At 43.6% G+C, this 27,759-nt stretch overlaps 1 protein-coding gene across 3 annotated transcripts in view; it reads right to left on the bottom strand.

Annotated features, from left to right (window-relative positions):
- The window catches only part of SASH1 (SAM and SH3 domain containing 1), a 576,231-nt gene that overhangs the window by 212,459 nt on the left and 336,013 nt on the right, over positions 1-27,759 (bottom strand). For all 3 annotated transcript variants that reach the window (XM_086927460.1, XM_086927459.1, XM_086927461.1), the window contains exons 3-4: positions 14,735-14,785; positions 14,439-14,488 (exon numbers count right to left, since the gene is read on the bottom strand). In XM_086927460.1, the coding sequence (XP_086783586.1) occupies positions 14,439-14,488; positions 14,735-14,785 (101 nt within the window). The remainder of the gene's footprint in view (positions 1-14,438; positions 14,489-14,734; positions 14,786-27,759) is intronic.

Raw genomic sequence — 27,759 nt, 5'->3', positions numbered from 1 at the left:
GGAAACAAGCATTGGCATAGCCAATAGGTCTCGCATTTGGGACCTTATAAGTGTTTAGCCATGCAACAGTTGGTGTTGTTGCACCAAGGATATTCTGCTACATAACCAAATACTTATAGGGTGCAAAAAGCTAGACATATTGGCTATGCCAATGCTGGTTTGTTTTTTGTTGCCGTTTTGTTTAAGTTGCCAGATCTACAATAGCTGGACATGGTTTTTGTTAACAGTTCTTTGCATCAAATGAACTTGTTTTCATTGCTCTGAATGTTGTTTCAATTCTGGTTGTAGGAAGCAGTCATTCCCGGGGGTGTGGGGGCTGCCTAGCTGTGCGCATGTACCGAACTTTGCAAATGAGAAAAAGCCTGGTGCAGGCGCAATTTACAAGTGTGGAGTGAGTGAGCCCCAGGCAGCAGGTCTCATTCACACAGGAGTTCATGCACTGCACCTGTATACTCAGCATGGTTTAAGGAAACTTGACCCATTCCCTCCCAGGCGTCAAACACATATTTACCAAGAAACTCTGAGAAGAGCCTGCCTGCTGCACTTATGGCTGGTGGTGTGTGTGCCTGATGAAAGCGTGGACTGATGGCTGGTGATGTGTGTGCCTGGTGAAAGCATGCACTGACGCCTGGTGGCGTGTGTGTCCGGTGAAAGCGTGCACTGACGGCTGGTGTTGTGTGTGCCTGGTGGAAGTGTGCACTGACGGCTGGTGGTGTGTGCCTGGTGGAAGCATGCACTGATGGCTGGTGGTATGTGTGCCTGGTGGAAGCGTGCACTGATGGCTGGTGATGTGTGTGTGCCTGGTGGAAGCCTGCGCTGACGACTGAAGGTGTGTGCCTAGTGGAAGCGTGCACCGACGGCTGGTAGTGTGTGTGTGCCTGGTGAAAGCGTGTACTGACGACTGGTGATGTGTGCCTGGTGGAAGCATGCACCGACAGCTGGTAGTGTGTGACGGCTGGTAGTGTGTGTGCCTGGTGGAAGTGTGCACTGACGGCTGGTGGTGTGTGTGCCTGGTGGAAGCGTGCACTGAGGGCTGGTGGTGTGTTTGCCTGGTGAAAGCGTGCACTGACGGCTGGTGGTGTGTGTGCCCGGTGAAAGCGTGCACTGACGGCTGGTGGTGTGTGTGCCCGGTGAAAGCGTCCACTGATCGTTGGTGGTGTGTGTGTGCCTGGTGAAAGCGTGCACTGAAGGCTGGTGATGTGTGCCTGGTGGAAGCATGCTGTGACGGCTGGTGGTGTGTGTGTGCCTGGTGGAAGCGTGCACTGACCGCTGGTGGTGTGTGCCTGGTGGAAGCGTACACTGACGGCTGATGGTGTGTGTGCCTGGTGGAAGCAGGAGCATTCACAGTGATATAAGACACAAATGAAACTGAGGAAGGGGAGAAGGGAGGGGATAGTGCGAGCAGAGGAGCATGATTCACAGCTAGAAGACAGTGTGTGTGCCTGGTGGAAGCAGGAGCATTCACAGTGATAGAAGACACAAATGAAACTGACTAAGAGGAGGGGGAAAAGGGAAGGGGGGTAGTGCAAGCAGAGGAGCCTGATTACAGCAATAAAAACACAGATGGCAGCTCGTGAACGCAAGCTGTAGGCCAGCAAAAGCCTTTGGTGGCACTTTTAAAAGCCACTTACTAAATGTCTCGAAGAGGCAGCGCATGCGCTGTCTGAGGTGAGACCTAAAAAGGGAGTGCAAAAGCGTATACAATCTAAACAAGGGGGTTGGACTTGGGACGGTGTCTGTGAGATAAATTAGTCAGACATCCACTCTACTGTGGAAGCAGCCACTGTTGTATCACATTGAATGGTAGACAGACATCTTTACAATCCCGGAGAAAGTGGTAGAAAACAAATACTTATAGTTTGTTTTTAAGGTGATAGGATGGGCTTTCGCTGTAACAATAGAGGGTGAGAGTCCCTGGTTTCAGGGGCAGAGGAACATTCATCTCTCGGCCAACCACAAGAAAGGAATAGAATAAAACAAGTCCAGCATATGTTCACTAATCCTGGACCTTAAAGTACTGGCTTTCCTCATAAAGAAAAGAAGTCCAAGATGGCAGTTTTATCTCTGGCAATGTGCAAACCAAACCAGGAGTGCAGGACATGCAGATTATGGTTTTGTTTCAACCAAGAGCAGGCGCTAGAAAGTACTGCCTAGGTGAGTAGAAGAGTGGTTATAGACAGGTAGAAAGTAAAAGTCTCTATTCTGACATGGAATTAAATATCAGCATTGAGGAGCATGTACAGATTGCTAATCTTCTGTGTTGAAGGTTGAGGGAAGGTCACAAAACCTAATGTAGTTTAAGATTAAGCAGTGTATTATAATCGTGCACTGCTGAGGTTCTAAGGTGAATGAGGTCTTGTATATGCTGAACAGTTTTGAGAAGAAAGAAGACCGTGGAGCTACCCTACAGTCCTATCTAATGTAGCCGTATAGCCCACCGTAGAGGGCTCTACCGGCCATTAACGGCTCGTAAGGGAGTGGACCTTTAATGGCCAGTATAGCCCACTATGGAGGGTTCTGAGACTATTAGAACATTCTTCCCCCAGAGAGCAGAATGTTGTAATTTGTAAAAACAAAGGCCTCAGGGAGCCTACGGGGGTTGAAATTCCGTGGCACTCCATGAGGCCTTAGTTCACAGCAACAGCTGTGGAAAAAAAACAGAATGTTGATGCTCCGGGCCTCTACCGGCCATTAGAAGCCCGGAGCACTCTATTGTCTTCAATGGAGCTTCCAACATTCCAATGTTCTGATAGATTTTAGAAATGGGGCAAATTTTACATATTTGGTGTGGCTGATCAGAAAGAACATCAGCACAACATTGAAACTGTGTTTTTCTTGATCTAAGATTACAATAAGATCATGATGATTTTTTGCGAATTGTGTCCAAGACCTTGTATGTCCCTAAGTGGCAGTGCTGTCGGAAGCTATGGGTTGCAAGCATTCTGCTCCAAAAAACTGAAAATGTATGCCAACAATGATGCTCAAAAGGGCCAAAACAAATATGGGGTTTCTTGTTTTCACGTGCAAAGGTGATGTATCCAGTTACTCTGGGTCGGACAATTCGTTTTGAGTAGAATGAAGACCGGCTGTCATGCAATGGGCCTCCTTCTTCAATACTGTATTGTATTCCCGACACACAGCACAAAATATGAACTGCAACACTATTCTGAGGAAATCCTAAAGCTCAAATGTTTCAATATATCACTACCATACATGCATTCGTTCATCGAGTTGACTGCTTCATGTCCAAGGGCATGCCCATCTCTGGATTCCTGTTTGTTTATGTACCAGCTAGCTCATCATAAATGCCATCCATGACATATGTGTACTGTGGGGGCCAGTGTTGCTGGTTCTTGGTCCCCACCGCACTATTTCAACAAAACCCTTGCCTAAATACCTTATGCCCTTTGGATACAGGTGCTGCTGACAAATCTTTATAAAAGTGGACTGGTCGACTTACGTGTTCTTTGGGGTCTGATTGTAGTCTGATCAGGAGAAAGCATTCCGGAACAGATGAATGGCTAACCTACTTAGAAACATTACTTTACACCAAGATAGGTGCACACATCGGACAGATTCAAGTTGTTACTATCTCTCTGTTCTCTAGGCTTGGCTGACCCATTTTGATTTGAGTAGAAGAGCCCAAAAAAGCAAGGTGTGCCTTTAATTGACTTGCCATAGAAATCATGTTGGACGTGCGGACCTAGGGTACAGCACAGCCATGTACTGCTTTTCGGTTCTAAATATTTTTGGGAAGTTTCCAAAGAGTGAAGAAGGAGAACTGCCTTCACAGTTCTTGAATTCCACAAGAAACTGAAACCCATCTCCGATCCAGAACAAATAAAGCAGAGAATACCAAAAAGAGAGCGTGAGATGATTAAAGACTCGCTTTACTTCCCTTATCAAATCAACAGCTACAGCTCCTGCTTCAACATAACATAACATTACATAAAATAACATATGTATTCAAGGCAATGGCTCCATCGGGGTGTGTTTATCTTAGGGGAGCTATTGTTACACAGTAAACACTTTCTTCGCTCTAAATGCTAGACAAATGGCAAACAGTATTTTTAATTTGGTTCATAATCATATAAACCAAAGACTAGTAAAACATTCAACTATTAAATTCACACATGTTGATGCAAATTTTGTTTAGCGAAAGCACAGAGTTAGGTTTCCCAAGAGTCCTAAAGGAACTAACAATTACAACTTACTGACCAATGCTGTATTTTTCCCACTAGGACAGCTTTCAAGTTTTTATTTCCATTTGTCGTTTATAAGGCCTTTTGAGAGAGGCCATGGTGAGCCGCTTGGCGACCTGCATGCAATATTGAGGACTTGGTCACATAATTGCTGTGAAAGCGGTGGCTGCTATAAACGTTTCAGAGTGAATGTGGATCCATTTATTTAACGGAGAGGGGGGGCAAAGCAGTCAGGAAAATGGGCCTTTATTATTCTTATCACATTTGCATGAACCATAAGGGAAAATAAGGCTGCTAGGGCTCTGACCTTGCATAAAAGAAATGGGAGGCAAAGGCGGTCCATTCAATTATCTCTTCGCGGGGTTGCCATGGTAATGGCTCTTCGTGCAGGTCACAACTTTCTCAGTGGTTGTAAACACTGAGCTGTTTCTTTGGCGCCACTGTGGAGGCAGCCATATTGGACCAGCTCGCTCACAATGAGCAGGAGGGGTAGGACACGTACAAGTGGCCAGGTTCAGCCATTCTGTGGCTTATATTTATGAGATGCAGCGGAACTGGCTCGTCCAATTACATCTGTGCATCGGTGTCACAGAAGTGTCGCTCAGCTCAAGAAAAAAAATAGCACTACAGTAATGAGAAGGAAAAGGAGGGCTTAGTAGCAACAACAACAAGAGCATCTGCAACAAGATAGCTTTTTTCTAGGCTGTCCTCCCTGTCCCTCAGCACTCTGCCAAGTACACACACCAAGCCAGCTGTACGCGACATGCTGGCCCGGCTCATTATGGCTCTTTGGCCGTGTTTAGTTCTCTCTCGTTCCATTGTGTGGGCCACTGTGTGGGAGTTTCTTGAACCGCTTTCCCCAGAGAGGATGTTGGCAGAGAGCAGAGTTTGGCTCCATGCAAGAAGGACTGAGTCCAGAGCCGTGCACAATCTAGCGGGCTCCTCGGGTCTTTGCAAACACCGCATGCAAATTGCTTCCTGCAATGGTCGGCAGACTATGCACGTAAACAAAGACAGTGTATTCCTCCCGTACCCTGCATCACCAGTGGTTCCACAAATACCTGGTTCACCATGGAAGGAGGCACAAAAAAAAATGTCCATTCACTGAAACTCAAATTCTTGAAGGGGTTATCCAGTGGCTAGCTTGAGTTATTTGGGGCATGCGAGTATGTCCAGTAGTCAAAAGTATCTATCAGAATGTAGCATGTTTGCTTGATCCCCTTTTACTCAAACCCTTCCACGTTAAATACCAACCAGTACAGGCACAGAGGAGAGGACTGAGATGTACTGTAATGAATAATTCTGCAACTATAATCACAGAAAGGCATCTTTTGGGCTCCCACCTACTTTATACTCACACACAGCTTCCTGAGGGTGGCCGCGGAGGATTAACGGACATAAGGCTAGTGACGACAGTGGCACTTCTCGACCTAGCAATATAACAGAACGTGATTGGACCGTTTAATCTTAGATTTTAATCAAATTGCAATTGTTGATTGGTGAGGGGCACTCAAATATGAGGATACAGGAGGAAGATGTGGTAGCACAGAAAGGTGAGTACTGTCCTCTTGCCCTTTACATAGCATGTTTTGGCCTCACCTAGGAATTAATATGTGTGTGAAATCAAATAGTTTTTAACACAGCTGTCTGTGAAAAGTATGTGAAAGGCGCAAAATGTGCTTTGCTACTATCTCACAACTAATTTTTCTCCGGGCGCAAATCTTATGCAAACCAGTCTCTGGCAAGAGACTGGTTGGAGCAGAAAATGTCTCTCAATAAAATGTTTTCTGCTTGAACCAGTATGCTGCAAGCAAAACACGACATGAAATTCTATAATGAAAAATTCAGCAATTTTCACATGCCATGTAATTTGCAAATTATGCAAGCATAATTGAAATTTCACCTGGGCCTACTCAGTATATGCAAGACAATGAATGCTTAGGTATAATTTTTATCTAAATTGAAATGATAGTTTGGAATTTACTCCCAGGCTGTGCTTTCTTGGTCATGAGCCATGAGCAATTCTGCTATGATTCATGCCCTGTAACAGAAGAAGCTAGCCTTAAATGAGCATATGTAATTGTGATGCCAAGAAATGTGTGATGCCTCTCTCTCACGTTTTTCTTGCCAGGCAGCTGCTCGAGCGCTGGCAGCAGACAGCTGCTGATAACAGCACATGTTACCCACACAAGCAGGCTGGAATGTGGAACCAACGCACAAAACATAACATGGCCCTCACCATCCGAATTCCTTTTGGTACCATCTGAAATGAAAACAGACAAGATGGACGTCTTTGACCTGGGAAGTTATTTCCATCATTTAGCTGTCCTCGCTGGTCTACTGTCACCGGCCAGGCATGGCAAAACTATCCAAGATGGACGAAAGTGCATGTGTCCACATTGCCAACAGGGGTCACGCGTGAGGTGTGCAGTAGAATTGTAAATGTTATGCAGATGTGCCAACCGGGGTCATGCGTGAGGTGTGCAGTATAATTGTAAATGTTATGCTGATGGCAACATTTTAGATACATTAATGTTTAGCAATGCAGTTTTATATAGAGGAAACAAGACAACGAATGTACTGCCAAAAAAAACAACTAAAAAGAGAACACAAATAATTAAATAGAGTCCAGTCGGTCTTCACATGTGACAGAGGTGTCATCAAAGTAATGCTGCCAAAGGGAACCTGAACAAGAAAAACAAAAACACTAAGGCAGTGTGAGTATTTAGTGTTAATCACCCGCTTCTCAAAGGGCTGTAATAACAGGCGCAATTATTACTCAGTAATACTCATTTCATAGACCTTTTAGGGTTTAGGTAAGAGTCGACACCAAGGGACTCGAATGTGTGATTCACAGCTTCTATGGAGATTGTGGAAAAATCTGCATTATCCGAATGTGTTTTATTGAAGGTAGATCTAGTTCACGGGTAAGTTTCCCAGGTGTGGATGGCGGGTCAACAGAAAGTTGGCCTTAAGCCGTATACACCATGTGACGACAGTTGTGTTACGGTTGCAGATCGACACAGAGCAATACTGCCCAAGGTGCAACCTGAGCCATCCAATCATTGGTAATGGAATGTTCACTGTAGAGATATGGGATGTTTCTGAAATAGAATGAGGGACATCACTATGCGTGGTCTAAGATGGCCGAATATTCACATCCATGGCGCACATCTCGCGATCAATGCTACAACTTCTTTTCATATTTCCTATGGAATATCGCCAAATTGAAGCCTTCAGGTGCAATGCGGACCATTCAGTGCAGTGCCCTTAACTGGTTCATGTTCTAGAAAATTATAGCAGAAGCTTTGTTCTGGAGGAGAAATACCTGCATTTCCAAACAGTGTGGAATGCAGGGCGTATCCAGTCGAAAGTGGTTAACCTGGAATCTGCAGAAGAGGCGAGGGAATTTCAAGTGTCAAGTCCACCTTGAAATGCAGGGCTCATCTCATGCCCAACTCAGGAGAATCTTCTCATCTCTTCAGCATGGAGGCCATCAAAAAGGTATGTGAAGCACAACCTCTTGATTAAGCTCTAAATGCAGGTGTGTATTTGAAAGTTTAGTTGCACTGGTGCATCTGTGCGGAATTCGGCAAAGGTTTCAAAAGTAGAGCAAACTGGGAACTGCTGATGCCTGAAGTAATAGTAAATGATAAGACAACCAGTCAAGCGAAGTTAAGAGCTTCCTCTCAAATTAGACCACTGGCTCAAGTGGGTGCTTCCCAAGTGCAGCACAACAATGCTAGGATCAAACTGAAAATTGTTTTTGTAACAGTAAAGAAATCAGAAATATGAAAGTTTGTGTGAAAAACATCCTCCAAAATGGCATCTAATTTAATATATGGATTATTGCAACTGGAGTAAGTGTAAGTAGCAACTTCCTCGATAAGCTAATGAAAAAGGAATATTTTAAACCCGATTCACCACCACCAAAGTAGGATGTGAGGGAATGGTGTTAAGTATGCACTGGAGGTAATAGGAAATACAATTTAGCTTCTACTTGTATGTGGATTGGTGGAGTTAACACAGTCCTTACCCCCCATATTCTTGGATTTCCCCACATACACAAAGATTAGGAGATGTTGCGACATTCATCTAATTCTTGAGATCTCGTTGACCAGCAGCAGATATAAATTCCACCCGCTTGTCGGTAAAGAAGGAATCTGTGGAGTTGGTGAAGAATAAGAAGCTTTGTTGATTAACAGGTGGCCCGGGAGGAGGTCCTTCAATGGTAAGAAGATGGTGTCCAGCGGTAAAGGTGCATTTGTAACCTCTTTTCTTACTGCTAGAACCGTCGCTCTTCGAAGCACAGGTTTGCGACGGGGAAATCAGGGCAAGGACGACTGAAGGCAAAACATAGCAGATGGATCTGCAGCAACCCTTGCGCCACCAAATGACCTCAATCAGTTCTATCTTCTGGTTAAAAAGTTCTGTGAAATGGTTGCTCAGTTACGCAATTCTGGACTTCCTATTTCTTCAACCATATCTGCAATTATCTTCAACTGTTGGCATCCTGTAGTCCCACAGTCCTTGGCCATGCTGTCTTCACTGTTAAAACAACCACGTTTGCAGGACATCAAGCGCAGTATTGTAATCCATGCTTATGCGGCCCGTGTCTGCCTCGCCGCCTTGCATCGCAAACAAAGGTGCACTCTTGAGTGGGAGGGTAAATCCCTCCACCAGGGGTATTATCAGAGCCATTGAAGACTGATTAAAGAAAACACGCTGCTTCGAAGAGTACTTATCAAGCAGAGGGACGATAACTGTGTTTGAAATAAAGGTTAACATTCTTCTCATACTTGTCCTCGGCCAATATTTCTGGCTGGAATTGGGGACGTCTGATTGGCCAATTTCTGCGTTGTTACCTTTTTCCCCAGATACTTGGCAGAGATGTTGATCTTGATATCAAAAACATCAGAGAGGCACATTCTTCTCCCAGAGTGTACTTCTGAAATATTTCAAGTAAACATGGAATGGATAATGGCAGGTTTGGGACACAGAAGATTTCTTGTTTACGTTGCCAAGAGGGCTGTCTGGATAGGCACAAAGAGCCTCTCCGGGGATGGCTTACACTGTACATCAGAAAGCGGCTGGGCAGATCACAGGTAGGTACAGGGGCCGAGAATATATTAGATTAAGTTGCTCAACGCAACTACTATCAAAACATATATTATATATATATATATATACACATATATATATATATATATATATATATATATATACACACACACACACACAAATATATATATATTTTATTTTTATTTTTTACATTGATTTTAACACTGAAATGAACATTCCACACATCCAGAATTACTCTTTCGTTACTGGTGGTCCAATTCACCAACGTGTATAAAATTTGAACCATTCATTCAATGTTGTGTCCTTGTCCAGAGAGACATATAACAGATCTTCAGAGCTCCTATTTACGGGATTGCATCTCCCATCCCTTGGATTCTCTAACCTTTAGGGGAGTTTATAGTTAAAGGGTTTGAGAACAGTTTTACAGAAAAGTGCTCTAACCCATATGAACAATTAGCAGTGTGTACTATGAACAGAATTCACCTTCATTTAAAAGTCTCTTGTTCATTTGCTAGTCAATAGACTAAAAACAGTGAAAATTCAAGGTAGTTTCTACGTGTTTGTAAAAGTATGAGGAGACGGGTTACACAATCAGTCACTGGGAACAAAAATAGATTTTTCTAATGAACGAGAGTGAATTTTTCTTCGCATGTATTTTAAAAACATTTTTAAGGATCACCTCTATGCTGCAAGAGGTTGGTCTTTTTTTTTTCTTTATTGGAACTAAGGCATTTAAGCAATTACGCATTGTAAAATCTAGGGACTGTCATGCAAAATAGGGTCAGTGGCCCCTGAGAGTCCCCACCATCCATAACATAAATGCCTACCAATAAGAGTGCCACCCTAAAAACCTCAACCCCTCAGATTTAATGTTTCATTACAGTGTCGATTTAACTGGTTGCATGACTCGTGACCAAATGTTACTGATAACCTTTTATTTTTACTCTATCATTGTTTCCAACATCCTGACCAACGGAGGTAAACATCATCTCTTTACTCTGGCATAATACAACATCTAAAGAACACTCTTTACATCTGGCGTTAGACAAGACCTTTTGAATTTCAATCACATCTTTTAAAAATCCATGCATATAGATTCATACATACATACATACAGGGGGTTTCTGTCTGTCCTCTTTATCTATTGGTCTGTGTGCTTTCATTCATGTTCTGCTTCCACCTATCAAATGATACTGCATGAGGAAATGGGTCAGCCCACTTAAGCTAAATATTGGATGTGCTCCCTCTAACCCCTCTGATTGACAGCATTTGACATGTGCACAATGTGCAGAGCAGCATTACAGGTAGCCCCCTTCAGTGCCAGGGACTGGTAGGTAATGTGTCCAATTTTCCAAAAACATTTTTTCCTATATTAACATTTCTTTTTGCTTGAGCTCAAAAGGTCTCTAGACACTGCTTCAGGGCCCTCGCTGCCACTTGCACTGTACCGTAACCCACACTGGCACTGGAAGCAACAGCCATTATAACTATTCAAACATGGCCGCCAATGAGAGCCCATATGCACAGACACAGATGACCATCTGAGAATGGCTTATAACAAAAAACGTTCGAAGGTGGGCGCACATGGGTGCAGGTGCACGGATGACTATCTTACAATGGTTTTTGACAAAGTACACCAAAAACAATTAAAGATGGCTTCTTTTTACTCTCAAGTGCATCTGGAAGCATGAGAGACCATTTATTAATTTTTTTGTAATATTTCACCAAAAATCATTGAAAAGAAGCAAGCACTGGCAGATACCGTAGCTCAGCAGCCAAAATCAGATGTATACTTGTTGGTTCTTGAGCTTCGCATCAGCCACACCACATGGAGATTCCTTAGTGGTTGCTCAGTGCAGAAACAGTGGTGCATACAAGTAGGAGGGAGCACTAATACTGCAGGGGGGAGGGGTTTCTCCAGAGGGAAAAATAAAACTAGCTTGTGCAAATCTGAACTTCTGCGTCATTTATATACACATGGTGAAAATCCCAAAAGCATACTTTTTACGACTAGAATGAATTCTAAAAATGTCAGAAATCTGAACCAAAGATAGGAGTGACCCTAGAGGAGCAGACTTTCAATTTTGCAGCACAAGCTTTATAAATATGGTGCTGAACTTTGAAGAATTACCTGAAAAAACGTGATTTAAGTAATGATACCTAACGAGGCAGGGACACCAATCTATACGTCTATTAAATAAACCCACAAGAAACCCTTATACACCTACTCAATGGCATTCATTTACCTTGTGAATACACCGGGAAACGAACGTGTGACCTTACATACAGCTCTTAGAACACCGAGATGAGCTGAGAAAAAATCTTGTAAACACTTGCATATAATTTGGGGGTTTCTTCCACAACTTTACTGGCATTTGCAGCACGATATGTTTGGCGGACGGATTAAATTTGAGAAGGAGTAACCCGTCCACCAAATTCTAAATTAGGTCCTAATAGAGGGCTTATAGGTGATCATGTTCATAACCTAGAAGTACATCATTTTTATTTTTTATATTTAATTTATTGTTTTAGGAAGGCCACTGCAAATAGCTTTTCAAGGAGAGGAAGAAGAATTGAAGGAAGCAAGGTGGGAGAGAAGTATCCTGGGAGGAATCATATTTAGTCGACCGTTCCTTGCGATAGGAGCAGACAACTTTGCGCCAATTCGCAGCCGTCTGAAAAGATGCGTTTTCAGGGCCTGCCCAGGGCTCGGAAATTCAGCTACAAATTGGAGTGGTAGGAAGGGACAGGTTTCATAGGAAGCAGTTCTATATGCATATCATTCTGCCCCTAGGTGCTGGTATTTCTCTGGCTGGACGAAGATTCAATTTGGGTACCTGGTCGTAGGCATTTGATTGACTGGTAAAGTATCAGCTAGTTGGATGTAGTTCCAAAGAGAGCCTTATGCACAAAGCATAACGTTAGGATTTCATCCTTAGGTTGGTTGGGAGCCAGTGGAGAACTATCAGAGCAGGTGAGACATTGGCTGTGCGCTTCAGGCCAAGGTTGAGGCGGGTAACAATTGTTAGCACTGTTGACAATATTCTGCCAAATATCTTCCTGAAACAAAACGTTCTTAAAACCTTTCAGTCCAACATAATACTACATAGATATCTGAAAACTACACATGAAAATTACTTAGACACAATCTTTTTACTTAAAAAAGGTAAAAGTCTAGCCCAATTGCAACCATCCAAGAGGCACATTTCTACTAAAAGTGACAATGCAGCTGACCAAGATAGAACTCCATATTTTAAAAATAGAGCTTTAAAATCATACCATGCAAGTATAAAAACACAAAACAGTCCATCACAGTATGGACAAGTTAGTATTAAATGTAAGACACATACACATTTGCTTTGTTATAGTGAGAGGGAATCAAATGTAGTCTAAATGTAAATATCTCAGCCCTCCTTCTATGGTCACATTGATATTTCATATAACGGAAGGTACCAGGATCACCCTAAGAACTTCTAGTTAGAGCGACTGGGGGTTTTCCTCTAAAAGCTCACAATCTGTTCCATTTGAAGCGCTTTAATACTAGCCTAGGCAAATCTGAATATGGTTGCTGGGAACCACCATAACCATAGTGTGAGTTTTCATGAAGAATTTTCAGTACTTTTATATATAGTTTAAGATGTTTCTGTGGTATTATGCTTCAAGAGAGTTTGTTTTAATAAAAACTTTTTAAACTAAAATGTAAAAAAATACTCTTGTAAGTATAAGACATGAAAGTGAGTCACTTGAAATTAATGAAACATAAATATACCCTCTGCCTTTTCAATGTATCATTCAGGGGGGTCCACAAATGTACTAGATATAACGCTGGCTGTAGAGTGAAGACCGCTTAGTGAACTCACACATCTGCTGAAGGATTTGCATCACGATTTTCAGACAGCAACAACCAATGTACATGAGTACATTAAGTGACAATAAAACATTTTTATTAGAAACAACTACACACAGGCATTTTAGGAATATGCATAAACCATCAGCCAGGGAATCCTCTTAAACTGCTTCTTGAGGGGAGCTATAAACCTTATCAAACATAGGATGTAACGCAGGACATGAACTCATATCCCGCCAACTCCAGGTCATATCCAGGATATGATCTGCTCCACTGATGAGTATGTACTATCATTATTTGTCAGAGAACAGGCAATAGCACATGCCAGGAATGATGGCTCATGGAGGTGACAATCAGCCGCAGACATCCAATATGATCTACAGGTCACAAGTTTGCATCCCAAAAGGGTTATCTAACTGCATACCTTTAAATTGAGTAATAGTGAAATCTGTTATTTTGAGCACTTAGAAATCGTAAACGTGCAGGATTACGTCATCATTATGGTGCCCATGTGTAGGATATTTAAGATGGCCTCCACCTGGCAGATCTCATTCCCAACCAAAGGAGCTGGCCAAAGACTCAAACCATGATTGTGAACACAATGGATTGGTAAGACCCTGCTACAAACTGGGGCAGAATCAGCCATAATCTGGCACTTCCATGCGGACAATAGCCCAGAAAGAAAGGCTCCTTGATCAAAGCCAGATCAGACACTCATTTCTGGTGTCAACGCCATCATGTATACACCTTTGCTCATCAATCTGATGGGCAAATGGGAATCTCAAAGACCAGACCCTGACCATGCGACAGGAAAGCCAGAAAGTGCCCTAATATGGTTGATTTTGCCATGGTAAAGATTCCAACATAGAGCAGAGGGTAAAGCATGTATAGCTAAAATCAGGAATATCATCACAGATGACACTTTTTGCACAATTATTGGCTCGAACAACCTGAACATTTTTGGTGTTTTGCTAGACCCAGATGGTCATAACTCCCTCGTGGAACCTTTCTTGATGGAAGCCATTGACCACTAACATTTTGCATCTAAAAGGTTTTGAGGAATACAAGATTGTCCCTTTTAGGCTACATAGGCAGTGATATGCCAGCAGTACTTCTGACATTCAAATAAGGTATTATTCGCATTCTTGGGTCTTGCAAGTGTTACCATGGGCTTCTTCACTACCCAGACAACACCCCTGCAGCCTCCCATGACCAATCCAAGCTTAAAGCACCATCCAATCGACAAGTACACTGATCAGATTAAACAGGACAATGATCTTGTGCTTAAACTGAAAACCAAAACGTACTTCCGCTCTGTCTCCGGAGTAGATACAGCACTGCTGAAACCAAGGGATTCCTGGAAGAGAAGAGGTGTTGCAAATTACTACTTCCATTCAAAAGCATAAAGTGGTTAAAAGCATTCATTAATTTACTTTTTATTCACGTATGCTTTGACGTCAAGTTGTAGAGCACTGTAGAAGAGGACAAGGAGAGAGGAAAACTGATTGATGAGCAAAAGAGCTCTTAAATGAGGTCTGATACTTTGGCATAAGCATGGATAAGAAGGGAAAGAAGGGGGTGGAATGATGCAGCTCACACTTACCTCAAGCTGGGATCGCAGCTGGAGTGACGTGGGGCTAATATCAGGTTTTTCCTAAAAGAAAGAGGAAAAGATTAGGTCAGTGCGGTACAACGCAGAGGTGGCACATTTCATAAGGCAAGAAAACAAGCAGAGAAAATATGTATATCAAGCTTCTACTACAAATCTGGGATGTTAACGCATAGGGGCACCTATACACCAACAGCATAAATCATTGAGAACAATGTACACATCATTTGCACCACAAAGTAGGAGTATGAAACAGGCAGAGAGAAAAAGATTATTATTGAGACAAAGCATTGTATTAAACAGTTGACACTGCTCTTTAGTGCTATGGAGACACTTCAGCATGCCCGAAACTGTATGCACTGGTTGACTGCACAGTGCCACATTCATTTCCACACACTGCGGATAAGCAGCATTGCCCACTCGATGCAACACGCCACAAGCCTCAGCCCCCTCATTCCAAGAACTTAAGTATATGTTTCCAAAGTGGTTTTGGTGCATATATTCTGGGAGTCTGTACATTTTGTGAGACTAAACACAACAATTAAAACTGCACACGAGCACTGAAATGACGAATGATCCTTAAATATTCCATGGAAACCTTGCTCATTCCTGAAATAGGAATCTAATTTTAAAAATGCATAAAATGTGACTGGTAACATTTGAAGAATTTGCGATTTCTAGGCATAAAATTGGCCAATGGACCAATGCACAATCTACAAAAATCCATGTAACAAAAAGGTCCGATGTAAGATAGCGGACAGGGTCAGCTCTGCCTTTCATCCTTCTGGGGATGAGCGCCACAAGTTGGAGGAGAGTAAACATGGGTTAGTTACAGCACTGAGTTAATGTCCCAAATCTCCTGTAGATTGCACATTAAAAACGTGTGTTGCTTTATAGCTTAGAATGCCTACTAATGTATTATTTATATCTATTTCATATCAACTTTTGCTATTAGGTATTGTATTTCATGGTTACCATCCTGGTTCTATTTATTGCTTTCATAATTTATGTAACTTATTGAATTGCTGTTTCTTGTTCTCAATAAACTCAAACATAAAAAACACGTTTTTTTCTTTTGTGTTTTTATAGATGGCTATACGTTTTTTTTGTTTACCCAGAAATGCTGAGGGAGCTCCATAAACAGGCTTAAAATGAAAGGTACACAGAAAACCCGCGGAACCGGAAAAGTCCAAGCGAAGGGTGGCAGACAACGTGTACCTTCGAAATAATTAAACCAGGACATACCAAGAAGCTGCCGCAGGGTGGTAAGCTCATTTGAACCCAAACAAGTGGCTGACACTCCAATACGACGCCATACCTCCCTCTCGGTTTCCTTTTCCTGGTTGCAATACAATAATTTTAGGAAAGTAATTCTGGCCTTCCAATGGTAATTCATTTTTCTATTCAAAAGTACCAGTTGTAAGAGTTGCAGAAGCTGCAGCAGGAAACGAGGCTTTGTTCTAACTCCCTCAGGTCTAAAGAGGGACCAGGAAGCATGTGATGAACGGACAGACTAAAAGCAGCATTTCATTAAATTATTATAGTTCAGACAAGCTTTATTCGACGATTGTCATAAAAGCAAACAGTACATACATATAAAGTTTATGAGATATAAGATTACCAAGTTAAAAAATAGTAAAAAAGTTTTCCATTGGAATATACAAATATGTACACATAAAACCATAAATTCATCAAATGACTATAATAAATAAATGATCATTAAAATTTGGTTTCGGTAATGTGAATACATTTTGCATTTTAAATTTTGAGCATTCTACTTCTGATAGCCCAAGCCCAGCCCAAATATTTTGCCACAGCTATGCAGACTATCATATCTGTACAGGATCGGATGATGCGAACTGCCATAGTCCCACTAATGGGGCTCATTAACCTGCACATTGGGCGGAGCCACGCTCTCCTTGGCTCACTGTACACTGGGCATTCGAATAGCAGGTGACCAATGGTCTCAGGGCGAGCCAAGCATACCGGACAATCATCCTTGGCCCCAGAAGACCATCTACTAGTGAATGCCCCAACCGGGAGGCTCCCAACCCTCAACTGAAAATATAATTTGCGATCCATAGGTTTTAAAATAATGTCCCAAAAGGCTTCCAGTTTTGGGACATCCTTAATATCCAAAAACATTCCGGTCAATGACCCAGGGTCAACAGACCTAAAAGTCCTTGAGGCCACAAATTGCCAGTAAAGAGTCTTTAGAATCTTTTTTGGTGGGAACCTTGAGTTTGTGGGGTCATCCCACAGGTTCCCTAGACCCATACTAGTTAGGAGGCCCCGAATGTGATTTAACCACTTGACCTTGTGAAAGGTGTCACTACTAATAATATCGAGCAGGCCCCTTGCGAAGATTTCTAATTCTGGTGTAGTCCAGACTCTCCTCCAGTATAAAACAGGACGAAAGGATGCTATGAGCGCTATTGGGGATAACCCTAAATCATAATAGAGGGGTTTCATGGGGGTACTCTGCGGTAATTTTATTAAATTCCTTAAAAAGGAATTTTCAGAGGTTGACATCCCTCTCAGACTTTCACATCCCCAAATTTCGACTCCGTACAAGGCCGAGCTGACTACTTTACCATTATAAACCCCCAGTACCGGAGCTATTGGCTTAGTAAATGACTTCTGATGTTCTGCGGTCAAGGCTCCAGTTAACTGTCTGTGTCTTAAGGTGGCCAATTCAATATGATCTTTCCAGGACAAATTACGGTCTATACAAACACCCAAATAGGTAAAAGCTTGGACTCTTTCCAGTGGACGCTGATTCATATTCACTGTACCCTTAAAAGATTTAGAAGCATTAAAAGTCATAAACTTTGATTTCTGTGCGTTTACTTCTAAACCCCGTGCGGTACAAAAATCTTCAAAGAGCTTCAGGCCCTTTTGAAGTCCGCTAGGAGTTTTTGATACTAAGAGACAATCGTCGGCAAACATTAAAATCGGAACTTTTGCTCCTGCAATGATCGGGGCGTCAATGCTAGAGTTAATTAAAATCTTTGCCACGTCATTAATGTATAAGGAAAAGAGAGTTGGCGCCAGGACGCAGCCCTGGCGTACTCCAGTTTCCACTGGGAATTGTGGCGTGACATTCCCGGGGCTCCCCCACCTAATCTGTGCATAATTATGTTCGTGGAGTTTTTTAACCAACGATAAAAGGGGCAGTGGCAGTCCCATGTCACTAAGGACACTCCATAAGGTGGGGCGGGGAACCAGATCAAATGCCGCTCTAAGATCTATAAAAGCTGCATATAAACTTCCACGTCCAATCAGCACGGTCTTCCAGTACAGCATGACAAAATGCAGCACCTGGTCCACCGTGCTGATTGAAGTTCTGAACCCTGCTTGCAAATGGGATAAGATCTTATTGTTACATTCCCAGTCAAGGATTTTATTTAAAACCAGCCTACCAAATATTTTTTGGGAAGTGTCTATCAGGCTGATTGGACGATAGTTACCTGGCAGCGACTTGTCTCCTTTTTTAAAAACGGGTATAATCTCTGCCCCATTCCAAGTTATCGGTATTGGGGCTCCCCTAGCGATCAGGTTGGCCAGAAGAAGTATATAGCAACCCCAAGAGTTCTGGTCATTTAAAAAAAGATCTGCAGGTATACCATCAATACCTGGCGCTTTACCAGGGACTACCGAGTCTAAAGCATGATGAACTTCCTTCAGCGTGAAAAAATAATTAGTTTGGGGCTCAAGAGGGACTTCCACTGATGGATGGGTATCCTGCCTTTTAGCGTATTGGGGCTGGAAGTATTCTACCCACTTTTCTTGGGGAACCCAGTTTTGTGGCTTATCAGGGTTTCCCTCCACACCCCACTTATAGACATTCCAAAATCTGCGAGTGTCTTTACAGGAACCTGCTTCCTTAAGGTCTGTCCATCTTTTCTCATCCCAAATACGCTTGGCTTTTAGAACGGCGTTTCTATACCTCAGCCTGGCTGCTCTGATGTTCTCAGCGGGATCAAATTTAATTGCCCTTCCCAAATCTAGACGGGCCTTCCTGCATTCCCCTGTATACCACCGCGGCGGTTCCATTGCGTGTGGACCTTTATGCTTACAGGGTTTAACAAATAGAGTCTTTAGTTCATCAAAAAGAATTTCGTGGATCCTAGTTCCTTCCTGCAAGCTCAAAATGTTATTTTCCCCTTCCGATAATGACAATAAATCTAACTTCGCTTGTCCAAGCTTACTAGATATAAAATCCATATTCTCTTTATGAAGGGAAACTTTAGGCCATCGGACGTGGCGTAAATCATTTGATATCAAAGTATCATGAGTGGGGGTAGGAGCCATTATAATCCCTGGGTGTACAAAAGGTTCCCAATAGGTAAGGTACATAGACAGGGGATTGTGGTCACTCTCGAGCCTGTCAATTATCGTCATGTCTTGGAGGTGTTTCCACAGGCCCAGGTTGAGCAGAATATAATCTATTCTGCTCTTGCGTGAACCACTTTTAAAGGTATGTGCCCCATTCTTATCGCCTAGGGTCCTTCCATTTGCAGCTCTTAAACCTTTATTTAAACAAATGGAATTCAGTTGGACCACTTTGTCTGACCATTTACTAACCGGATCAAGATCCAGTTTGGGAACCCCCCATTCTCTGTCCTCCTCCTCTGACACATTCCAGTTTCCCTTCATAAGAGGCTCAAAATTTACATTAAAATCCCCCCCCACAATAACATTAAAAGGTGAACAATGACTTTCCAGTAAGTCTTCCATGAGTACGAGGATCTCTGATTTTCCACCCCCCGTACTCCTCACGTATATGTTATAAACATACACTAGAGCTAAATTGGGAAACTTAAGTTTTAGGACCTGTAGATCTCTGTGATTAGTAGGAATAATATTTACTACTACACTCAAGTCCTGTCGTAGCCAGATAGTTAACCCGCCAGATGGTCTTCCCCTTCCTTCCTTAACTGCATGTACACTATAATTTAGATAGCCAGGGAAATGCACTTCCTCCAGTGCCCATGTCTCCTGAAATAGGCATAGATCATATCCTCGGATAAATGTTGCCCACTCAGGTGACTCTAGCTTAGTTTTTAAGCCGGCTACATTCCACGAAAGGACAGAACCATGACAACTATCAAAGGTTTCAGGACAAGGCTTCCCTATAAGATCTTGGTTGGTGGTGTGAGGAATAGGGTCATCAGAGGATCTTGGACCTATAACTTGAATTATAGAAGAGTTTGCTCGAATACAACTCGGACCCCCTCCAGGTATAACTTTTTTGACATTTTTACTGGCTGAATCAGTAGGGGATAAGATAAAATCATCATTGGAACGGGCCAGTGGAGCTTGGGTTGTAACAAGTTTTGGCAGAATACTACTAGGAACCTCTCCTATAGGGCCACTATTATAAGCTTCACTAGCTAGTTCATTTTGAAATGAGAATGGTAGTCAATCGTTCTGGTCTAATCTAGAACTTTCCCCTGCTAAAATAGCATCCTGATTCCCTTCCGTAGGCTTCCAGAGGTGACGGGGAGTTGCTCTCATCTGGATCCTTGAATAGTCTGGGGAACAGGATCTAAATTCTAGGTTTAGTAATTCTCCAGCTATCGTAGGATTTCTTAGAGTCAATTCTATACAATCGTAAGCATCACCCTGGAAAGTTAGCCTACTTGCGCTCAGGATGTCCTCCCGGATAACAGATCTACATCCCCTTACATACCTAATCCAGTGGATAGCTTTGTTCGTCAGGGAATCTGGAGATTCACGTCCCCTGCCTATAGGGAGCTTGGGTATATTAATCAAGTATACTGGTGGGGCTATGGCGGGATTAAGATTTGATGTAATGGGGCCTAAATTTGATCCTACATAGCCCCTTTGCTGTCGGCTAGATGGGGGGTTATAGCCAGCCTGAGTCGGCCTAGATGATCGATTATCTACAGATTGCCTTGGTGCACCCCAAGTAGAGGGCAAATTATGTCCTTGAGATGGACGATTCACCAGGGGCACCAAGTTCCCTGATCTAACAGGCTCAGGCTCAGTTGTCCTAGAATGTTTGGGAACAACTGGATTTAGGCTTGGCTTTTTAGTTGCCGAAGAGGTGACATTTCCTACCTGGGTTAATGCCTTAGCCTGAATATTAATAGGTGCTTTTGGTATTACTACAGCTTTGTTTTTCTCCATCTTTAGGCTATTTACAGCAATGGTTAAATTATCAATTTTCACTTGCATTCCCTTAATTAGGTCACATAAGTGTGTTACTAAGCTAAGCAGAGGTTTGTCATGGTGATCATCCACCTTTGGAGATACCTCGGTGGGGGTCTCAGTTGTGCCTAGAAGAGATCCAGTCGAGTCCAGCCCACCGTCCGGATAAAGGTTTTCAATGTGAGCTAAAACCGTAAACTTATTAGTACAAGGTAAATTAAAAGTACTTTCAATGATCTGTTCTACATCTAATACACATACATCAGGATTATCCTCAGCAGCCTTGGGTGCTGGTAAATTAGCCTCTACAGGGGATTTACCCAAAAACATTCTGGGAATAACTGTTGGCCCCTTATCTTTGCTCTTAGCACCCTTTGTTCCCCCAGGACCGGCTTTATCGCCATCTTCTCCTTCTAAAACGGGGGTAACTGTTAACAAGTCAGTACAGTCAGTAATCAGTTCATCAATTCTGTCAATCTGCTCCAAGACACAATTTTCTCCCGCATTAGCCTGGCGTTTTTTTGAAGGCTTGCATTTCTGTCTCTTAGCACGTTTCCCCCCCTTGGCTGTCCCTCCAACAGAGTCTGTGGGGTCCTCCAAAATTTTCCTTTTCACCATGGTTCCAGTCCTATCGGGCCACAGACAACTAGTTGGGAAAAATATGTACAGTACCTTTAGTTGCTGGATGCAAGAGGAGGGGCCCGGCCCGGCCTCGTCCGGCCCCTAACGGCCACAAACGGCCCGCCCTTTGCCCGGGCTTAGCCCGGCGCTGTCCCGCGCGCGTCCCGCGACGCGGGTGCTCTCTGTGTCTTAAGAGCACCTCCGGGGTCTGGGCTGGGCGTGCGTGGCTTCCTGCGGCAAGCAGCAAGGCAAGGGCCGCTGGGGGATGTAGTCCCCGGTCCGTCCGTCGCGATGTCAGGCAGTGGGAGCAGCTGATGACAAGCTGGAAGGCTATGCGCTCCTCGGCGCCCGGTGAGTGTTTCAATGTCCCCGCTCCCCCAGTGCTCTCTGTGTCTTAAGAGCACCTCCGGGGTCTGGGCTGGGCGTGCGTGGCTTCCTGCGGCAAGCAGCAAGGCAAGGGCCGCTGGGGGATGTAGTCCCCGGTCCGTCCGTCGCGATGTCAGGCAGTGGGAGCAGCTGATGACAAGCTGGAAGGCTATGCGCTCCTCGGCGCCCGGTGAGTGTTTCAATGTCCCCCATTAAATTATTAATAAAAGGTAGTTGGATTAATGACCGCATTAAATAAGCATCTCGTGAAAAAACTAACAAGAGGTATCTGAAAAGACAATCACAAAAAAAACACTTGACTGAAAGAATACCAAAAGGAGGCACCAGGCAGGATAACTGTGACAAACAATCATCTTGTGAAACGACCACTACAAGGATGCATCTCCTGGAATGACTGTTGCAAATAAACACCGTAAGAAATGACAGCCACAAACAAAACACTAATGAAATGACCGCCAAACAGATGCACCTCATGAAATCATCACCAAATAGAAACACGTGAACAACACAAAGTGGAATCGGAGACATGGACTGACGCGAAGAAGCACTGAAAGAAAGACAGCCTAAAAGCACCATCTTGTGGAATGACTAATAAAAGGCATCTGAAGAAAGACAGCCTAAAAGCAGCATCTTGTGAAATGACCATCAAAAGACATCTGAAGAAATCACAGCCAAAAAGAAGACTTTGATCGTAAGACCACCAAAAGGAAGCATTTCATGGAATGACTGCAACAAAGTGTCATCTCGTGAAATGACTGCTAGAAGGAGGTACCTCGTGGTAGGAGAGCCACAAATAGGCATCTACTTCCCAAACTGTGGTCCGGGGACCCCTGGGGGACCGCCAAGCATCGTTAGGGGTCCGTGACTAGGTTGATAATAACATATTAACAGATTAATAAAATGTATGCAAATAAAGAAGCTACATGTACAATTGAAAATGTTAAAACGTACAGTAAACATACAGGCCAATGGTGAACTAAAGAGGCAAACCAGTTGTTATGGGCACTCTTTGGGTGACCTGGGTTCTTATTATAAATGAACAACATTATAGTTTATTAAATCAAACACAGGAGAAGGTTTTGTACAATGTGCATCCTCAAATCATTTATTTGAAGGTCCTCTTATTTGTGATAATGAAGAAAAAGGAGGGAAAGTGAAATAAACAATTGCCTAACGTCACACATGGGGAAGCTGGTATTAATCCCAGGTTTTCTGGTTTCACATTATGCAATTATGCTTCACTTCACCCACATTAATGTTAACTCCCCCCACCCAATCTCCATCCTGCTGGCATCAATGCGCCCTCTGTCTTATCGCAGACCAAACTTATGCCACATGGAAAATGTTTGAGAGTACCCTTGGAATGGATGATCGAGTGGCCTCAACTTAATTTAGAAAAGCTCCAACCTTTATATGCTAAATACATGTTTTACATTTTATTTATATATGTTTGCAAATGAAATAAAATGTGTCAACATTTCTGCATTTGGTTCATGAATGCTTTTTTTATATTTTTGTGTATTGCTTTCTGGTTCAAATCTTCAACAGTGCTTAGGCTGGGGTCCCTGTTCCCCCGTAATCCATTGTGGGAAATTGGGACGGATTCCAGTAACTATTCAGTGGGGGTCACCGGGTTCCAGTAATGATTAAGTGGAGGTTCCCAGAAGTCAAAAGATTGGGAACCTCATAAAATGACTGAAGTGAAGTAGCATCTGACGGGACCACAGAGAAGCATCTGAGGAAAGGACTGAGTGTCGCAAAGACACTCCGACTGGATGACTGCCACACCGAACCATCGATAGAAGGACGGCCAAAGATAAAGAACTGATGGACTGACAGCCACAAAGCAGCATCGGGTAAATGAGAGACGAAAAGAAGCATCTGCTGAAATGACTGTCACAAAGCCACACCGACTGGATGACTGCCACATAGAAGCACGGCCAAAGATAAGGAACTGATGGACTGACAGCCACAAAGCAGCATCGGGTAAAATGAGAGACGAAAAGAAGCATCAGCTGAAATAAATGAGAGAAAAAGCAAATCATTGAGCAGTGGCGCCAATCCAGTACAAGCAGAGACAAAATATCCCATACTATCGTTCGTTCGAACAGTGTACCTGTTGTTGAATTATCCCAACGTCCTTTCTGTACAGATATTCTTCACACAACTCTGAACCACCAGGCACATACAATGCGGTCGCAGTTCCTGCACTTGCCTTGACGTTTTTCCCAATGTATTGCTAATAAGCGTTCTCCTTCGCAGAATTTACATTTCTCGTTTAAATGCAATATTCGTGTGTCACTTTGTTTTATCACAGGACCGGACAGACTCATCCACAAGAGGTGGAAGGTGCTTCCTTTCGGGCACCCCAGCTGTGACTGGAAGGCTGGGCCTGGGTGTCAAAGTTCAAGGAGCAGGACAGCGCATTTCCAGCAAAAGCCAGATGCATCCTGTGTTAAAAACAAAAAAAAACAGCGGAGGGTGCCTGTTTTCTGACCAGCGGTACCGGGACAACGTATGAATGAACACCAAAGAGGGCTTAGCGGAAGCTATTTGCTACTGGCTAAACAGCATAAAGGCGTTGGAGAGTGGTGTTTGAGCTCAGAATACAAAAAAAATATTCCAGTAGGAACTTCGAAAGTACTGTGCTCTCATAGGAGAGTGGCTGATAAGGACTGAAAGACAGTCATATGCAACTAACTGCTCCTGGAACCGGTTTAGGGGAATCACCCCTCATCAGCCAGGCTAGCTTGAATTCAGTGGCACAGTGAGCAGGGGACCCACGTCTGGGCTTACCCAGCGCACTCAGGGTGAGAAAGAAAACGATGCACAAATGATGGACGAAATGCGGAACAAATCATACATTCACCCCCAGTCAAGAGATCCGGGTTAAATCCATTGTTCTTTTGCTCACCAAGCCACCCAGTTCAGACCCAGCCATATGCAAATCAGTCTTGACCCTGTTCCTCATGGGGACAGTCCACCCCGAACTGCCAAGCCAGGTCCTTTCTGGACCAGACACAAGCATCATGGGACCCGTTTTGGAGTGTCACCCCCTCATTAACCAGGCTAGCTTGAATCCAGTTGCACAGTGAGCTCGGGACCCTCGTCTGGGCATCCCCAGAGCACTTAGGGCGAGAAAGCAAAAGATAAGTCACCTTTTGGGCTCCAACAATTACAGAACTTCGCTAGGCGAGGCTCCTCAATGATGAGCAGCACACCACAGGGATAGGTGTGTACCCTTCCACAATGTTTCAATATGGCCATCACCTTGCCTATGGGTCTTCTAATTTGCTTTTCAAAGTTTTCCTGTTTGGAATTTGGGTGTGGGAATGCTTTTTTAAGTGCCAGAATATGGGTAGTTTTCATGTGATAATGAAGCACATGGCAAACCAAGCTTCTTACTAGTGATCGGGATGCCACGTTAAAGAAAGGAAAATGGTTCCTGAGGAGAGCACATCCAGACTTTTTCCCGATAACCTTTTGTCTTTTTGTAGCATGTGTGGTCCACTGGTTGGTCGGTGGAGTGCGATAGGATATCAAAATGTGAATACACAGATGTCGGGCATTGGAATCCAGCCATAATGGTGCTGGTGCATTGATTGCAAGTAAACCACAAGACAAAACACATCATTACACTATGTGATGCAAGTTCCACACATTTTCGTTTGTGCATTGTATAGTTTCATCAGTAAAACTATATGCTTGTGCAAATGTAATGGCCATCTCAAATTGAAAATGTGCCATTTCACACCACTGCACTCTACTCTGCACCACTCCATGCCACTGCACTCTATGCCACTTCACGCTAAGCCTCTCTGCTTTACCCTGTACCACTCTACTCTATGACAATACACTCTTCGCCACACTACTTTACACCACTGCACTCTGTACCACTCCAGTCTAGGCCACATCAATCTACTCTGCACAACTCCACTATACGCCACTGCACTCTACGCCACTCTGCAACACTGCACGCTATGCCAATACACTCTTCGCTGATGCACTTTACTCTTTAACACTCAACTCCATGGCCCTGCACTCTATGCCCCTCTATGCCACAGCACTCTATACCAAGTTACGTTCTTACACTCAATGCTACTCTACGCAACTACACTCTACCCTGCACCATTACACTCTATGCCACTTCACACTACTGTGAAATAATCTACTCTATGTCACTGCTATCTATGCGACTCTACTCCACTCTGTCCCACTGCTCTCTACACCACTCTACTCGCAACCACGCCAATGCACCCCACACAACTGCACTCTGTCACTGTACTCTATGGCACAGTACTTTACTCTGCATCACTGTACTCTGCACCACTCTAGACCACTGCACTCTGACACTCCACTCTGGAACACTGCACTATCCGCCACTCAACTCTATGCCACTGTACTCGGCACTACTCCACTCTACACCACTGCACTCTATGGCACTATACCCTACTCTGCACCCCTCTATGTTAATCTACTCTGCACCACTCTACACCACTGCACTCCGACACTCCACTCTGGAACACTGCACTCTCCGCCACTCAACTCTATGCCACTGTACTCGGCACTACTCCACTCTACACTACTCAAATCTACACCACTGCACTCTACGGCACTACACCCTACTCAGCACCCCTCTATGTTAATCTACTCTGCACCGCTCTACACCACTGCACTCTATTCCACTTGACGCTACTCTGTGCAACTGTCCTCTGCATCAATCAATGTTACGCCACGTAATTCACTCTGCATCACTCTAAGCCACTCTACTCTGCGCCACTCCACTCTACCATGCACCACTCAAATCTACCTATGCTGCATTGTATGCTGCTGAATTCAATGCCACTGCACTCTATACCACTATAGTCCGCAACACTCCAATGCACTCTACACCAGTCCACCCTACTCTATGCCACTACAGTGTATGCCGCTCTACAAAACTCTACGAGTAATAAAGGGGTGGGCCCTTAGAACTCGAGGACCTGAGTCCATATAACAGTACAAAGAAGAAAGGGTCCGAGTTACAATGTGACTAATATGCTAAATCAATTCTGTATCATATCATACAGACATTCACCACAAATACATTTGCCACAAATTGGTACGAATTTTTAAAGGAAGAATAGTAATCAAGATGAAAATTGCATTTATTTGTGCAATATTGGTATTTGTGTACGTTATTCAACCAGTTGTATATCAAATATTCAGAAAACAATACTTAAATATAATTATAAAGTCATTGCATTCAGAGTGCTCTCAGTGAGAAGGGGAGGGGAAGTGCAAAAGTTGTGAGGGACCGGGTAAAGGTGGTGTGACTTTTTAAGGACATCACGTTAAAATCAAAGCACGCCTTTACAATCGAAATGAACAAGAGGTTCCAAAGTTACATCACACATAGGTCAAATCAATATATTCCTTTTTGTCCTATGGTGTGTTCAGATGGCGTAGTCTACGTTTCGACCCCCATGTACGCTAGAAGGGTTATTATTGCCTCATGTTGGGGTCTTCATCAGGACAGTGATATGGAGAGCATCAATGGATGGTCGTCATCTGTGCCGTCTGAGGGTGGGCCTGGGCCTGCTCCTGTGTATTTTGGACACTGTTCCTTATTGACGAATGGACATCATTGTGTCGATTGTCGTGTCAGGGTTCAGTCCTGGTATTCAAAAAGACTCTGCGCATCGTTCTCATAGTGGTGAGGTTGTGGCCGTCAGTGCTCCTAGCTGCCTTGATGCATCTGTCGACAGAACCCTGACACGACAATCGACACAATGATGTCCATTCGTCAATAAGGAACAGTGCCCAAAATACACAGGAGCACGCCCAGGCCCACC

This window comes from Lissotriton vulgaris, chromosome 6 (assembly GCF_964263255.1).
Source record: "Lissotriton vulgaris chromosome 6, aLisVul1.2, whole genome shotgun sequence".
Lineage (NCBI taxonomy): Eukaryota > Metazoa > Chordata > Amphibia > Caudata > Salamandridae > Lissotriton > Lissotriton vulgaris.
The sequence above is the reverse complement of the archived record's forward strand: the minus strand, read 5'-3'. Positions and strand labels throughout refer to the sequence as shown.